General features: G+C 41.6%; 1 protein-coding gene across 4 annotated transcripts; it reads right to left on the bottom strand.

Moving 5' to 3' along the window:
- Nucleotides 1-2,187: 2,187 nt before the first annotated feature.
- PIGP (phosphatidylinositol glycan anchor biosynthesis class P) lies at nucleotides 2,188-17,397 on the bottom strand. Of its 4 annotated transcripts, XM_089512013.1 has the most exons (6): nucleotides 14,126-14,587; nucleotides 11,950-12,084; nucleotides 11,201-11,302; nucleotides 7,262-7,334; nucleotides 6,288-6,406; nucleotides 2,188-3,769 (listed from the first exon to the last, which is right to left on the bottom strand). In XM_089512013.1, exons 3-6 carry the CDS (start codon nucleotides 11,280-11,282, stop codon nucleotides 3,639-3,641), a joined length of 405 nt encoding a protein of 134 aa, XP_089368139.1. In that variant the 5' UTR covers nucleotides 11,283-11,302; nucleotides 11,950-12,084; nucleotides 14,126-14,587; the 3' UTR covers nucleotides 2,188-3,638. The 4 variants fall into 4 exon arrangements, with proteins under 4 accessions (XP_089368139.1, XP_089368141.1, XP_089368138.1 ...); XM_089512015.1 differs by lacking the exons at nucleotides 11,950-12,084; nucleotides 14,126-14,587 and adding an exon at nucleotides 17,294-17,397; XM_089512012.1 differs by lacking the exon at nucleotides 11,950-12,084 and having other exon boundaries at nucleotides 14,126-14,585.

Below are 17,397 nucleotides of genomic sequence, written 5' to 3'. Positions count from 1 at the left end.
TGGTTTCAGGCCTGGATATAGAGACTGCCCTGGTTGCCGTGGTCGATGACCTATACTGGGAACTAGGCGGGGGGTGTCTCCCTATTGTTTCTGCTGTACTTCTCACCAGCATTTGATACCATCAACCATGGTATCCCTCTGAGGTGCCTCACTGGAATGAGAGAAGGGGCACTGTTTTGCAGTGGCTCCATTCCTTTCTGAAGAGGCAAACTCAAAAGGTGGTGCTGGAGGACTCCTATTCAGCCCCTTGGCTCTTGGCCTGTGGGGTCCCTCAGGGCTCAGTTCTGTCCCACCTGAATCTCTAGTGTGTGCACTGCTGGTAGAATATGGTGCCCTATGTTCTGTTGTCACTAAACATTCAGGGGATAGGTAAAATTATTGGGCCACTAGTGGTGGACTAGGCGGAAGGCTAACCTCAAGATATTAAAAAACAGAATGCAAAACAGTGGAAAGCATACCAACTACAAAACAAAAACATAACATTTGTGTCAAAGTACTTCATCTATAGACCTTTACATCATGGCCTGTGGTTGAATATTTTAACTTCCTCTTCAGTAGGCTAGACACAGAAATCATATATGCTCTGGCAGTTATGAAAAACTGAAGTCAACATGTTAATGACAATAGTGTATCTTATAGTGCCTGCATCTATTTTAAGTCGTATTTAATGTCTTTGATATTTATTATTTGCTGAATCTTACATCAAAAGACAACCATCCATATCTGGATTCTTTCACTAATGGAAGGGTCATTACAGTCTTATAGCACAATCCTGTAAGTCATTATTGTTTAGATAGTAAGTCTTATTATGTTCAGTAATGCTTCTTCTTTAATGTGTTTAGAGCTGCACTCTTAGCAGAAGAACATTAAAATAAAATCTAGGGATCTTCTTCTGTTTGCACAAGACTGTTAACTAATTCTTCTTTGGAAGATTCCATATCTGTTGCTAGATTAGATTTGCACAAAGGATGCCCCAATGTCCAGAGTGTAAACAGTTCTATGATAATATGAAATGTCTCTGGCACAATACACGTAGAACACTTCAAGAAACCAACTATTGGAAGCTGCATCACACTGTGTGAAGAGACTGCAGAAGTAACTGCAGATTGCAGTTCCACACTGCAAACCGACATATGTGTTAATGATCTATACCAATAAAAGAAAGTACTATGTCTCCACTATAGCTCTAAGACTGGGAACCTAGTCTGTTGAAATCTGGCATTCATATTATAGTCAGTAACTAACAATCACAGAAGCTGCACCAAGGTCTTGCATAGGTAAACCTGGTCCATTAATTTCTCTATGAAGCCTTTAGGCAGCTCTACATGAGTCAGAGGCACTAGGAAAAACAAGATGGTGTCAATGGCCACATCTCTCTTCTGCAGGTTACTCACTCTAAAAAAAAAAAAGAGAGAGAGAGAGAGAGAGAGAGAGAAAGAGCTGTTGCTGGTAGAGTAAGGCTAGACAAAGGCAAGAAGGTGATGGAGGGAGCAAAGACCCCTGAGAAAGATAAATGGAGAAGGAATAGAGGGCACTTAGCTCCTCTGGAGACAAAAAAAAAAAAAAAAAGCAGAGCAGACTGGGAGTAGTCATTGTGGTGTAGTAGTTAGACTCTTGAACTAGGGACTCTAGGAGGCAACGATTCAAATCACAATCAGATATAGAAACCCAGTTTGTGACCTTGGCCAGGCCATACTCAGCCTCAGAGGAAGGCAGTCACAAACCCTTCCAAACAAATTTTGCCAAGAAAATCTCATGATAGCTTCACCTTAGGGGTACACTCGGCCCCCGGGTTACGAAATTAATTCGTTCCGCCGCCATTTTCGTAACCCGGAAGGCTTCGTAAGCCGAAAAAGCCATAGGCGCTAATGGGGAAAAGCTGCGATTCCGTGCAAAATAGCGCCGAAAAGCACCAAAATTTTATTCGCAACCCGGAATAACCTTCGTAACCCGGAAATATTTTTTATTATTTTTTTTTTCGTAACCCGGAAATTTCGTATCGCGGCGCATTCGTATCCCGGGGTAAGAGTGTACTATGTTTGGACGCAACTTGAAGGCACACCAAAACAAGAGTCTGGTAAATTGCAATGTATCATTTCTAGTAATTCTTGTACAGTATAATGTTTATGGAGCTTCTCACAGAAATAATTGCTGGTGCTTACAGAAAGAGAATTGAGAGCTTTGACCTTTTAAACCCAGGAAATTTTTTATTTAATATCTCAATCTGATTAATCCTTGAAATATATTTTCAAAACAAAGACTGCAATTCTGTTCAGGTGAAATAGATCCCCAATTGGCAATATTTACAGAAGCCCAAAGGCACATAGATTTCCATCACCAATAAATACATTACAGTATTCCTGATAGGCAAAGAGAATTATTTGAATTAAGTTGAAATCCTGTATAAAGAAACAGGAACTACATAATAAATTAATGTGTATCCACAGCCCCCAATATGACTTACCCTACTTGAGCTTCAGCCTGCAAAGGGACCTTGAACTAATTTGAAACTCGCAGAAGAAACTTTTTTCTAACCTTGCTTTTTGAAATTTTAATTCACTTTGTTGTGCACTATCAAAGGGCTCAGGATCGTACCTGGCTGTCAGTCTAGTCTTAGCAATGCATTGCTATACAAGTGTGAGGAGTATATTACAGAGAACATAATTTAACCTCCTGGCAGCTACCCATCCTTCTAAAATTCACGTTCAGAATTACATAACACGTGTATCAAGGCCATCTTAATCACAGCAATTTAACAACAGAATACAGGCAGTGCAGGAAAATCTGACGTCTAAAACAGCCCCAGATCTTCATTACAGCCCTAAGTGGCTTGAGTTTCAACTTTCACTGTTAAATTAATTTCTATTTTAAATAGGGACTTCTTAATTTGTGTCTTAACAGGCAGATCATACTCGTCTGAAAAAAACCAGTTGCCATTCAAAAGCCACTGAAATATTTTCTGGACAAAATGGATGGAACTGTTTTTGGAATAAAACCCATATTAAAATACATAATGGAGCCGCAGCAGCCACACCGTGCAGCTCCCGCGCGGAGCAAAAAAGAAGCTCCATTTTGGAGCTTCTTTTTGCGGCGCCTCTATGATGTCGCGAGGCGCCTGGGGCGGACTCGCGACGTCATAGACGCCACGCGACGTCTGGACGCACAGCGTCCGATACATAAAGATGGCGGCGCCCGTATTAACAGGGTGCCGCCTTCTTGTACGTATTCTATACATACTAGGGTTAGGGGGGTGCGGAAGCACCGCCCCTTCCTAACCCTAGTACGTATAGAATACATACTAAATGGCGGTGTGTAACCCGCCATTATCTCTTTTACATTCAGTCTCATTGGATGCAAACAATTTTTTATTTCTCTTATTGAAGACATGCATCTGGATCTCTCAAGTTCCAGTAGGGACAAGTGATGAGCTGCATTTCTTTGTGTGATGGGGAGCAATGACAGGTGATAGCAATCCTCTGAAAGATGTACTGCAAACATTGCAACTTTACTCCAGAGTTACTTTTACCAACCTTTTACTCCAGTTACTTTAAAACCAACCATTTTGTCACTGCATTATCTGTTTTCAATTACGAAACTGAGAATTCTTTTCCAAATGCAAGCACTTGAACAAAAGGCCATCACCTTCTAGGACAATCTTCTGTGCCAGACAGGAAAAACATCTTGTTTACTTCACTGATAGGGATATCCCTTAATGCAGGGATAGCCTCTTCTTGTGGTTGCTTCTGCTTCTGATTTTTTGCATAGTGGTCTGTAGAATATGCAAGGAAAAAATAACATAATTTCAGTTTACTTAAAACAGAATTTTAATGATTTAATTATCATAATTTGACATCAAGAGGTATAATTACATTCTTAAACAGCACAGCTATTATAAATTCCTTAGAAGTCTTAAAGCCACGAGTTATCCCATTGTACAAATGCCATAAAGTATGGGTAACTTTATCATACAAAACCCAAAGAATAAGGCCTGATGAATAGCTTCAGAATGGACAACAGGCTTTTTATGTGACTTTCTTTGCCACTTAAAGTTGCAGGGTAAAGATTTGCATAATTCAAAATTCTACCTCCACTATTTGACTGACTAGCATATTCTAGATATCCACCCTTCTGACCTGCAAGTCTGCAAGAATGGGGGCTTATTAAGAGTAGGGAAGTAAGGGGCGAAATAGACCGGTAGAAGGGGCAGCCCCAATCCGCCTTTCAGCCACCCAAAAAAGGAGTGGCACATAGCAAGCTTTTCCGCCTGTGCCGCAGCCGGAAACCGGCTTCATGATGCTCTGGCAGCATGTGTTATGTAAACACTATGCCACCAGGGTCATGAAGCCAGCACCCTTGTGTAAATGGCTGGGCAGCTTCCTAGCGGCACAAAGGGGCAGTCTGTTTCACCCCAAAGTCTTCAATGGCCATAACCCATCACCAGAATACTGTACCAGAGTAATCCAGTTTGTACCAGCATTGCTGCCCTTTCAGTGCCAGGGAAAGACATTATTCTGCGAATATTTTAAACATAATTTAATGTGTTCCTTTTTTAAGCTTCTTTTATTTTATTTATATATTATATGTTGTTTTGCAAGCATCTTGGCAAGCTCATGAAATTAATGTGTTGTGTAAATGTACAAACACAGAAAACAATAAAATAAAAGGATGTTTTGGTTCTGTGGTTTTAGATTTGAATGTGCATGGTTTTTATCCTTTTACATATCATTGTGTAACATTATATAAAATTGCAAATTCTGCATTGACATCTGAATAGTTGTAGAAAATAAAAATAAAATATCTAATGTATAAACAATCTTCCCATTTAAATTTCAAGTAGGTCAGTTCCAAGAAGGCATGAATCAATCTATTGTCCTCTGTACATATCAGTCCTATGATGTACGAAATGGAAAGGCGTTTGGAAGAATATAGAAGCCCTAGAGTTAATGCACTGAAAACCTAGTGTTATCCATATGTTGAACAGCTTGTGTTAATGGAAACAGTTTGTTATTATTGTAAAGGACTAGAACCATGTCACAACTACACTCATCTGTGCAATCATTTTGAACTGCTCTTTCCTTTTATTTAAAATTCAATTTTTCTCAATATTATTCTGCACATGCAGGCAACTTACAATGATCTTGTGGGAAAAGGCAGTGTGTTCTTGGAAAACCATGCAACATTCTTTCATTCTCATTATGTACAAATAAATCATAGCATCTGCATGGTTTTACTCATCTACCAAAGAGTCAGGATGCTTGGCTTGGCCAGCAAGTCTAAGTCAGATCAGCAGGAATCATCCCTTCCCCCATCACTCCTGAGAGAATTCACTCATTACACTGGGATGGAATTGTATCGCCCTCCAGATGTTGAACTGTAACTCCTTGTTACAGATGTGTACTCCAGAACTTAACAGACATATACAGTGTGCCCATGGCTTACGCGCAGGATCCGTTCTGGACTCCCCCCCGCGTAAGTCAAATACCACGCGTGCTCAAGTCCCATTCAAGTGAATGGGGCTAATGCATACGCCACAGGCACGCGCCCCATTCATCCGAATGGGACGTGCCGGCACTTGTGGCCCACGCGCTCCCGCACGGCTTTGCATATATGCTCAAGGCTGCGTATAGCGCGCCCGTGTATAACACGGGCACCCTGTACACTACATGACATTAATTTGGCTTAAAACACACTGGACCCAAGAGTATATATCTTTGAAATGATACAATATTAGAGAAGCTTTGCTGTTTAGGAGTGAATGTTTTTGCAAATCGTCTGAGACGATTTCACAAATATCCACAAATTTACTTTGGTAAAAGCCACTATTTACATGAGAGAGATGCCTCTAGATGGATCTTATGTAAATTTCCCAGGATAGTATGTGAATGGAAAGAGCCAGATTATTCTTCTGCTATTTCTATATATGTGCCTTCAAGTCAGGCAGACTCCATGAATTTCATAGAGTTTTCTTAGGCAAGGAATACTCAGAGGTGGTTTTGCCAGTTCCTTCCTCTGAAATATAGCCCACACGGCATGGTTCATTGGCAGTCTTCCATTCAAGTACTAACCAGGGATGACCCTGCTTAGCTTCAGAATCAGATGGGGTCTGGTGCCTTTTTAGGGTGTTATGGAAGAGAAATTTAATGAAAGGCAAAAGTATTGGAAATCAACTCAGAACACCTCATAATTTATTGGGATTTAGTTGTGGGCAGGGCGGAAACATCTATCCTACAATAAAACAAGTACCATGTTATAAGTGCATTATTTGCAAACTTTGTCAAGAACCTTACCTGTAATGGTATGTATGGAATTCAGTGGAGCAGTACTGATCATGTTAAGACCGAAGAGAAGTATATAGCCAATTGCTATACTAACTAAAAGATACACAGGCAAAGCCACAGCCCAGTACCTGTGAAACAAACAAATACTGTTAAGTGGTGCTGCATTCCCAGGGAAACATACAGCAAAAAACATACAGAAATGAATGATCACAGTGTCAGAAAAAAGAAGTATAATACTGTACAAAAGAGAACAACTGTTGGAGCAGATTTCTTGCAATGTAAAATTTTGGGGACTTTTAGTTTAGGAAATGTCAAAGGGGACAAGAAATATGGAAAGACTTTACACACACACAAAACAACAGAAGAGCAACATTAGAGAGACTGTGATTTTCTCTCTTTCATCAAAATAGAACTTGGAATTATTAAACTGAACTGATTGACTATATTCTGATTAGAAAAAAGGAAGAATCATTTTATACATTGTTAGTAGAATTCACCATCACATGATTTGGTGAAGCTCACTTGTGTAGAAGACTTTGAAAACGGGTCAGATGCAGGGTGTGCAATCTGCTGGAATGCAGTTGTCATTACCCCTCAACACACATTAGGGTGGTTAGGTAGTCCAAGAATATCTGGAAGCCAACAAACTGCCTAGCTGAGTTAAAATATGAATAGCCCAGCTTGTGGTGAAGGCTACAGATGGAGGACAAGTATATCAACAGCTATTATCTGTGAAGTTAGCTAAATGAAATCTCCATTTCTGCAGCATACTGAACACTGGATGGACATATGGAGTGGCGGCATCCTTATGGATGGATGGCTACTGTTGGAAACAAGATGTTCAACTATGTGGGTCCTTGGTCTGCAACACTAATCTCTTTTCACGTAAGGCTGTATTTTAAAATTAGCACGCAAATTCTCTGCACAATCAATTGGTTTTAGAAACATAAAAGATATTTAGCCGAAGAAGTCTTCAAACCTACTTTTGAGGCCAGTAGGTTAATCCCAATGAAAAGAGCCAGGATTCTGGTACATAGGCCCACACAAGGTACAGAACTGCACATACAAAACAAGAAAAAAAATTAACCCAAAGGATCCAAATTTACATTTTTTCCTGGCTGCCATTTGAAGGATAGTGCTTACTAATATGGAAAACTAAGCAGTGCTGGGTTGGTCAAATGCACAGAAGACTGTAGGGAAGCTTGGGTACTGTAACCATACTGTTTTGAGCAAGCCTGAACCTATCCAAAAATATCTATTTTTAAAAAATGATCTGGTTTGATACCACTTTAACTGCCCTGGCTCAATGCTATGGAATGCTAGAAAGTGTAGTTTTGTGAAACATTTAGCATTCCATCAGAGAGCTGTGGTGCCACAACAAACTACAATTCCATAGCACTAAGCCATGACAGTCAAAGCGGTGTCAAACCTGATTATTTTTGCAATGTGGATGCAGCCTAAAACCAGATTACCATAAACCGAAGGGAGAACTATAACTGAACAATAAGTAATAGCATTTGGAGTTGTTAATAACATATCACAATCTAGTTGTTGTTGATGTTTGTCTTCGAGTTATTTACGACTTCTGGCAACCTTAAGGTGAATCTTATCACAGGGTTTTCTTGGCAAGATATGTTCAGAGGGGGTTATCCTTTGCCTTCCTCTGAGGAAGAGAATGTGACCTGCTTGTGGTCTCCCAGTGGGCTTCCATGGCTGAGTGGCGATTCAAACTCTGGTCACCAGAGTCATAATCAAATGCTTGAACCCCTACATCAGGGGTCGGCAACCTGCGGGCCGCATGCAGCCCACTGAGGCCTAGGCACCGGCCCCAGCCCGGTCCTGCCGCTGATTGCCGCCCGCGAAAGGCGGCCTCCTCCCTCCTTCCTGGCCTCTGTGAAGGCCCAAGCCTCCACAGAGGCCGGGAAAGGGTGCGGGGGGGCATGCACAATCGCAGCAATTGCCGCGATCGTGGGCAGCCTCCTCCCTCCTTCCCGGCCTCTGTGAAGGCCCAAGCCTCCACCAAGGCCGGGAAAGGGCGCGGGGGCTGTCTGCGATCGCGGCAATTGCTGCGATCGTGGGCGGCCTCCTCCCTCCTTCCCGGCCTCTGTGAAGGCCCAAGCCTCCACAGAGGCCGGGAAAGGGCGCGGGGGCTGTCTGCGATCGTGGCAACTGCCGCGATTGTGGGCGGCCTCCTCCCTCCTTCCCAGCCTCTGTGAAGGCCCAAGCCTCCACAGAGGCTGGGAAAGGGCGCGGGGGCCGTCCGCGATCGCGGCGATTGCCGCGATCTTGGGCGGCCTCCTCCCTCCTTCCTGGCCTCTGTGAAGGCCCAAGCCTCCACGGAGGCTGGGAAAGGGTGCGGGGCCGTCCGCGATCGCCACAATAATGGGCGGTCTCCTCCCTCCTTCCCGGCCTCTGAAGGCCGAAGCCTCCACAGTGGCCGGTAAATTGTTCTTCAATTTAAATATTATATATGTTCCCATTTTGTTTTTTACTTCAAAATATGATGTGTGCAGTGTATGTAGGAATTATTTTTTATTCTTTATTTATTTATTTAATTTTTTTTTTAAATATTTAATTATTTATTTTTTGGCTTCAGCCCCCCAGTTGTCTGAGGGACAGCAACCCGGCCCACGGCTCAAAAAGGTTGCCTACCCCTGCCCTACATCATGCTGGTAACTGCCAGATTATTTGAATAGGTCTTGGATAAACTTGGTATCAGAAAGTTAATCTTAAAATCCTGAAAGAATTAAATTAATGCATTTCCTCCCATAGGTATGACTACACAAATGGTTCCTCCCTCCATAGCTAAAGACGAGGAGTATTATTCATCAACTAGAGAGAGATACTGACTCTTCTGGCCCCATTGATTGGCCATTAAAATGTTTAGCACAGATTTACAGGAGAACTCTTATAGTTTTAAATTTACAATTGTGTCTAATCCCATTTGGAGTAACTATCAATAGATTCAGTTGGATTTATTTCCAAGTAAAAATTAACAGGATCAGGCTTGAATGGATATAACAGGAAAATCTGTCAGCTATTTCCTGTCAGGTTTTGTCATCACTGCTCAAAGGTGCTAAAATTATTCAACCAATGATGAAAAAGTTTCCCCTTTTAATGGAAACAAAATTAAAAAGCTAGTGGTCAGTCTTTCTAACCAAGGCAAAGTGTAATCAGAGATCCAAAGTAAGGCCCTCTCTTCGTGCCTATCTACAAATTGTCCCTTTAGATGATGTGCAAGTTTACTAAGAAACAGGTTCCACTCAGTCAAATTTGATTTATTCCTAACTTTGTTTATGATTGCATTTTAGGGTTGTAACTCTGCACATACCTATATGAGAAAGAGCTATCAAAATCATCAAAACTTTCTTTTGAACAAATATGTAAAAGTTTGCTCTGAAATAGGGTTGCCATAATGGAGGACCTCCAAACTGGGACAAATGTAGGACAAGGTTTGAAAATGTAGGACATTTTTTAAAAAAAAATCTCCTGGCTAGGAAATTAAAAAAAAAAAGTCCTAGATTTTTAAACCTTGTCCTCGTCCTCCTCCTCCCGGCCTGGGAGGAAGCCTAGGCTGGCTCCCAGGCCGGGAAGGGCGGGGGGAAGCTTGGCATCGCAGTGATCGCCGCGGTGCCAGGCTTCCTCCTCCTCCTCCCGGCCTGGGAGGAAGCCTAGCCCTGCTCCCAGGCCGGGAAAGAGGCAGAGGCTGCTCCTCATTGCGGCGATCGCCGCGGTGGGAAGCGGCCTCCTCCTCCTCCCTGGCCTCGCGCAGGCCTTGGAGGACCCCGCGGCCGGAGCTCCGACCGCGGAGCCGCCTCGAAGGCCTCGCTGGGGCCCGGGAGGGAGCGTCTCCGCGGCTGGAGCTCCAACCGCGGAGAGCCTTCCCAGGCCTCAGCAAGGCCTTGGAGCCGCTGCGGGGGCTGAGGTGGCCGCGGTGGGCGGGGCCATCCCGGTTTGGGCGCCAAACTGGACCGGGTCCGGGATGGCACCGCCCAAACCGGGATTGTCCCGCCCCCCAGCGGGATATGGCAACCCTACTCTGAAAGAAGAAAAGTCTTTGCAGGGCGCTAGCCTAGGAAGCCTAACTGGCCACAATCCCTACACATTTTTGTTTTCAATACTTTATCGTCCATGTTTCATTTGTAGTCTTAGAATAAAAAGCAAAAACAAAAGCTGTCTGTAATTAGTAGATGTAGGCTGGGCTAATATTTAAAACTAAACTGATGACACAATACAATGAAACACCCATGTTGCACAAATGATCTTGCAGGCGTGAATTGCAGCACTGAAGTACAGTAACTAGCTAGGAACATAGTGTTACTTGTGATTAATTCCTTTTTGCATTAGCTGACGTATGTAAGATGGCATCCATACTGTATAATTAATCCAGTTTGACTACTCTTAAACTGCCATGGCTCAATGCTGTGGAATTCAGGGAACTGTAGTTTTGTGAGATATTTAGCCTTCTCTGTCAGAGAGCTCTGGTGCCACAACAAACTACAGTCCCTAGGATTCCACAGCATTGTGCCGTGGCAGTTTAAGTGGAGTCAAATGTGATTATTTCTGCAGTGTAGATGCACCCTAAGATATACTTCAGTTAAAATATAACAAGGAATAACTGTTCCTTTTGTACCACAATGGTAGCTATTTTACAGTACTCACTTTCATAATTACAGTACTTGTGTGGCCTAACTATTTATGTGTGTTCTGTACCACAAGTTATTCTGAAAAGTACCCATAGTAGTTATTCCTGAACAATGAGAAAGTTAAACTTAAAAGAAAACAATCTGCAACTATAACAACAGCAAAATGGTTTCTTGGGGTTGTCTGAACTACAAATAATTCTTTTTTAAAAGTAACAGTCTAGGCTCTGTATGATTACATGCTCAAGATGTATGCACTCAAGAAATGAATATACTCACTAAAGACAAACTGGGAGCCTAAGTAAAGAACAAAGCCATATATAGCTCTTTCAGGCAATGGGGCTGGAGAGTTTTCAACCATGCTGATATCATCTGTTCAGCCTGGATGGGAAAAAAAAAGAAGATTAGCTTTAAAGTATCTTAGCTTTCCACAGGTACCAACAAGCTTAACAAGGCATGGCTTTACATTAAATTTTCCCTAGAAATGATGAAGGGAGGCAACAAGTTACACAATAAAGTCTGTAAAAGCAGTGTTCAAGGAATGAAAATGAGACAGTTTTGACAGGAAACTATTTGGTCTGGTTATTTGTTGCATGCAAGGACTTTATTATACAGGAAAAAAAACACCACAAAATACGATAGTTCCAATTACACTTGTCCCTCCGTATTCGCTAGGGTTAGGGGCACAAGACCCCCGTGAATATGGAACAACTGCAAATAACAAAAACGCCATGTTTCTACCTGAGAGGACACCTCTCTAGGAATCTCTGGGTCCTCCAGTGCAAGTCTGTGGTCAACGTTGAACAGACACTGACCAAAGAAGTGCACTGGAGGAGCTACAAATGCCTAGTAGAGCATTCTCTCTAGGAATTTCTAGGTCTTTCAGTGCAATTTTTAGTTAAAGTTGACCACAGAGTTGCACTGGAGGACCCAGATATTCCTAGAGAGAACATATTAATCAAATCCGTGAATAATCAAATCCGCAAATATCAAATCTGTAAATATGGAGGGATGACTGTATACTTTACTGAGTCTGGATGATACAGGTGTATTCTTCTTAGGCAGGGGTGGGCAAAGTGTTTTGTTTGCTACTACCTGTGGTCTGCCTCAAGGCTGTTTTTGCCACCCCAATGCCCCTAGATTCCCTGAGATTGTTGATTTTCCTGGCAATAATAATAAAATAAAATAAGTATCTCAGGCTGAACTGCCTTTCCTGAAAGCTTCCAACACCAGCCATTCACTTTCAAAGAGGTTGGTTATTCATCCCTCTGTAGTGCTTAGTTTTTAAACAAGCAGTTTCTCATGAGACCTGGACCTCCAGCTCTATCTGGTTTTGTTTCTGTTGTGTTTTGGGAGGGCCTTTTGGCAGTTTGTGTAGTCCCCTGAGGAATTTTTCTCACGTTTTTAATTTTTAAAACAACAACAACAACAACGTGTGAAGGGTACCTAAATGTCCTGGCCAGCTGCCATGCTAAGGCTGGTACTGTGATCACCTTTCAGGACTTTCCCCCTCTACAAGAAAACCAAAATCCCTCATCCACACACACTGGAAGCCCCAGGGCAATTAAGTAATACTTAATATAATAGCAATTTGTTGTTGTTGTTGTTGTGTACCCTCAAGTTGTTGTTGGCTTATGGCAACCCTAAGGCGAACCTATCAGAGGCAAATTTCTTCAGAGTTGGCTTGCCATTGCCATCCTCTGAGGCTGAGAGAATGAGCCTCTAACAGAGGAGGTTCAATGTCTCACAAAACTAAGGCGGGATACATACCGCCATTTAGTACGTATAGAATACGTACTAGGGTTAGGAAGGGGCGGTGCTTCCGCACCCCCCTAACCCTAGTACGTATCCTATACGTACAAGATGGCGGCGCCCCTTCCACATGGGCGCCGCCATCTTTGCGTATCGGACGCTGAGCGTCCGTACGCGTCGCGCCGCTTGTGACGTAGCGAGCGCGCCCCTGGCGCCTCGCTACGTCGCAAACGCGACGGTAAAAGAAGCTCCATTTTGGAGCTTCTTTTTCGGTCCGCGCGGGAGTCGGGCCGTCTGAAGGCTCCGGCTCCCCCGCGGACCTACTGGCGGCGGCGGCAGACCGCCGCAAAGCGGCGGTCTGTACCCCGCCAATAGTTCCCAGGATTCCCTAGCACACTGAGCCAGGGCATTTAAAGGGGTCTCAAACTGGATTATTTCAGCAGTGTGTTTTGGCCCTCAATTAGTTTGAGTATGATGGCAAACATCCAGAAATGCTCCTCAACAGATTATCAGACTACACACTTATAGTGCTGCTGTTCCACTTTAACCGCTGTGGCTGCCTCCTGTTGCATTCTGGGGTTTGTAGTCCAGTGAGGCCTAAGAGTTCTCTGGCTGAGAATTCTAAATGCCCCCTCCCTAAACTACAAGTCCCAGAATGCAACAGGAGGCAGCCAGGGCAGTTAAAGCGAGTTAGCAACGTTTTACAAGTGTAGCGCGATAATCTCCTTCGTTTAGATCAGTGGCTGTTTGTGGATTTTGGACTTCAGCCCCCAGAAGCCTCAGACATGTTGGCCAATAGCCTGGGACTCTGGGAGTTGAAGTCCAAAATCCCTTAAAGGGCACAGTTTGGGGACCATATAGAGGCGGAGATGCTTGAATGCCACCCGCCTCATACACACGCCGCTTCCTGATGTGTCCTGAGCACTGTTTGAACCTACCTTTATCCTCTCAGTTCCGACGTTAAGTGCAGCATACACGGGATTTACCCAAAGCTGCCCCGAGAGGGAGAGCCAGTGCACTATGGTCCAAAACACAATGCAGAAATAATCCAGTTTGAGACCGCTTTAACTGCCCTGGCTGAATGCTAGGGAATCTTGGGAACTGTAGTTTGGTGAGACCTTTAGCCTTCTCTGTCAGAGGCTCCGGTGCCACAATAAAACTACAATTCCCAGGATTCTCTAGCACTGAGCTAAAGGCCAATTAAAGCGGTCTCAAACTGGGCTAGTTGTGTAACTGGACCCCTGATGACTCTGGAGGGTTTGATCCCCATCTCTGCCATGATGAAACCCACCTCTTGGGCAAGAAGTCACACTCTCTCAGCCTCAGAGGATGTCAATGGCAAAAAACCCTCTGAATTAACCTTGCCAGGAAAACCTTTCACAGGGGAGCCATAAGCCAGGAAGAACAACAACTTGTAACCACACAACAACAACAACAACACTTTGAACCTACCTTTCTGCTCTCGCTCCAGGCGTCAATATAGAAGGGATTTCCTCACTTCACGGCCAAATTTCGTTGTTTGTTTTCATTTTAAATAAAATCCCTTTTTGTATCCCTGGATAAACTCAAAACCTTCACACTTTGCTTTGCCCTTTGTCTTTCATTCAGAACCAGATTCAAAACCAGATTCAAAAGCAGCCTCCTCCTCCTCCTCCCAGGAGCGCTGCGACTAGCGTCCAGCTTCCATTGGAATCAATGGCAAGAGCAGTTCCAACAAAATGGCCGCCGAAAGCGCTTGGAACGGCGGCCATTTTGGGTGCGCCTGAAAGGAGCAGCCAGGCATCTCTTCCTTTGCTCTCTTGCAAAGTGAGGACGGTTCACAGGGCTATTCTTTACTGCTCAAAAGCTACCTAACCTCCAAAACACACTGTATATATAATTCCAGCTTTAATTTAGATGGAATTCTGGGACTTGTAGTCTGTTGTGGCGCCAGATGCTAAGTGAGAGAAATAGATTTGAATCAAACACATAGGATTTAACAATAGAGTTAGAAATACATGACTAGAGTAGAAAGGATTATATAATCGTATGCTATAATTAGATTACATATATAGATAGTATGGAACCACATATATACATGTATACTATTATAATCAATATTTCTAATGGGATTGAATAAAGTTCAACTGAGGCCCTTTTATTGAAGGGGAATAAAAAAAATATAATAAGTTGGTAAAGGAAATAGTTTTTAGATAAGTTTTTATATTATGCTCACTTTATAAAAATATATTGGACTTCAAGTTATTAAATATGTAACACACTGTTATCTATTAAATAGATTGTTTTGTAAGAATTAAGGGGTTTATATCTTTGATAAATAAACATGATACACTTTTCTTAGAGGTCTTTAAACAGGGACTGGATGGCCATAGGTAAATGGGGATGTTTTTGATTGAGAGTTCCTGCATGACAGAAGAATGGGGTTGGACTGGATGACCTTAGGGATCCCTTCCAATCCTATTATTTTATGATTTTGTGATTCTAGAATATGTTGAGTTTAGTTATTTTATAAAACATAGATTGAATAAGTTACTCTTGGCTATATCAAGACTATTAAGATGGCTAGTGTCTTGTTTAGAAAATAAATAAATAAATAATAAAGTAAACTTGCATTACAAATATAGCAATTAAATTAGACAAAAGGGTTTCAAAGGAAAGAAACCGTTGTCTGCACCTGCACATCAAGGACAAAGTTATAGGGAGAAATAAATCAACAGATAAGGGAGTTTTATTCTCACTAATTGACAAGAATACTTTTTTTCATAAAAGGGTGACTTAAAGTTCACACCAAAATCTGACTGACCATGCCTAATAAGGGGTTATGAATATTAGAACACACCTATGAATCTATAATGACTAATTTAAATGATCATGAGATGTATGATATGGGTGGTGATGTTACATACATGCAAAGGAGGTCTTAAGACTAATCACATGTCTTTATCTGGCCAATGAAAAATATGATGATAATAATGATGATATAAAGAACTGTATAAATAAGGTGCAAAATCTGTGTAAACCCGTGCTATCTCTCTTTGCTTAATTTTGCTGATAGATTGATTGCACCCTATTCTGCAGAATTGATTATATTTTTAATAAATATGGCTTATTGTGCTTTCACCTGATTATTTGTTTGGTTGTTTTCTTAAATCCTTCTTGTCTTTAGCTCAACAAATTGGAAAGTGGATTTTTATATCTCACACTAAGGTCCAAAACATACTGCAGAAATAATTCAGTTGATCAAGACTGCTTTAAACTAGGGAATCCTGGGAATTTTACTTTATTGTGGGCTCAGAGAGCTCTCTGATACAGGAAGATAAATGACTCACAAAACTACACTTCCCAGAATTCCCAAGCCTTGAGCCAGAACAGTTAAAGCGGTCTCAAACTGGATTATATCTGCAGTGTGTTTTGGACCTAAATGTCTCACTAAACTACAGTACATAGAGAGATCATTCTTGTAGCACCTTTGAGACTCACTGAGAGAAAAAGAAATGGGCAGCATGAGCTTTCCTAGACTTCAGTCTACTTCCTCAGATGCATAAGCTCATGCTGCCAATTTCTTTCTTTCAGTGAGTCTCAAAAATGCTACAAGATCTCTCTACATACTGATTCTACAGACCAACATGGCTATATCTTTTAATTCTATCACTAAACTACAGTTCCTAAAGTGCCACAGCACTGAGCCATTAAAGTGGTGTCAAACTGGATTATTTCTGCAGTGCAGATGTGGCCTCCAGTAACACTAAACTTAAGTTTCCAAACACATCCAAAATCCACAAAACAGTGGTCTATTTTTATATCACTGTATATTTATTATGCATTTTATTTTGTTTTATGATATATTTTATATATCATTATTGTGATATTTAGTCTATGATATTCTATGATATATTTTACATATCATTACATTTTATATATCATTATTTTACATTTTGTTATCATTTTATGATATGTGCTTTATATTATGATGTAGTTTATGTACCATGATATATTTTAAATTTTATATACATCATAACATTTCATGATATATTTTGTGTATCATTTTATGATATACAGCTTATGGTAGTTTATGATATATTTTATATGTCAATATATATATTATATATCAGTATATCATTTTATGATATTTTATTATATATTTTACATATTAAACATTTTACTTATCATTTTATATATTATTGTACATTTTACACATCATTGTATATTTTATGTATCATTTTTATGTTATATAGTTTATGCTGTTTCCTGATACATTTTCTATATCGCTATTATATATTTGCTTAGTCATTATTATATAGGTTATGAGGTATTTTATTTCCTTATACGCATTCAGCTTAGCCCAATAAAAGTCCCAAAACACACAGCAGAAACAATCCAGTTTGAGACCGCTTTAACTTCCCTGGCTCAATGCTAAGGAATCCTGGGAACTGTAGTTTATTGTGGCACCAGGGATCGCTCTGACAGAGAAGGCAAAATGTCTCACAAAACTACAGTTCCCAGGATTCCCTAGCATTGAGCCAGGGCAGTTAAAGTGGTCTCAAACTGGATTGTTTCTGCAGTGTGTTTTGGATCACAGTTGTCACTGTCTCGTGGCTTTGGGGTGTTATTGCTCTTTACCTACAGGGCGAAAAGAAAAACAAAACCCTGGGTATGTTTTTAAGTTAACTCTTTGTTCCTGCCTACGACTCCCATCATCCTCTCGAGGGCAAGCCAAGGAGCGG

The sequence above is a fragment of the Sceloporus occidentalis genome, unplaced genomic scaffold (genome assembly GCF_023333645.1).
Source record: "Sceloporus occidentalis isolate IW3139 unplaced genomic scaffold, rSceOcc1.0.p SCAF_2, whole genome shotgun sequence".
Taxonomy (NCBI): domain Eukaryota; kingdom Metazoa; phylum Chordata; class Lepidosauria; order Squamata; family Phrynosomatidae; genus Sceloporus; species Sceloporus occidentalis.
Note: the sequence above shows the minus strand (reverse complement) of the source record. Positions and strands in the feature narration are given on the sequence as shown.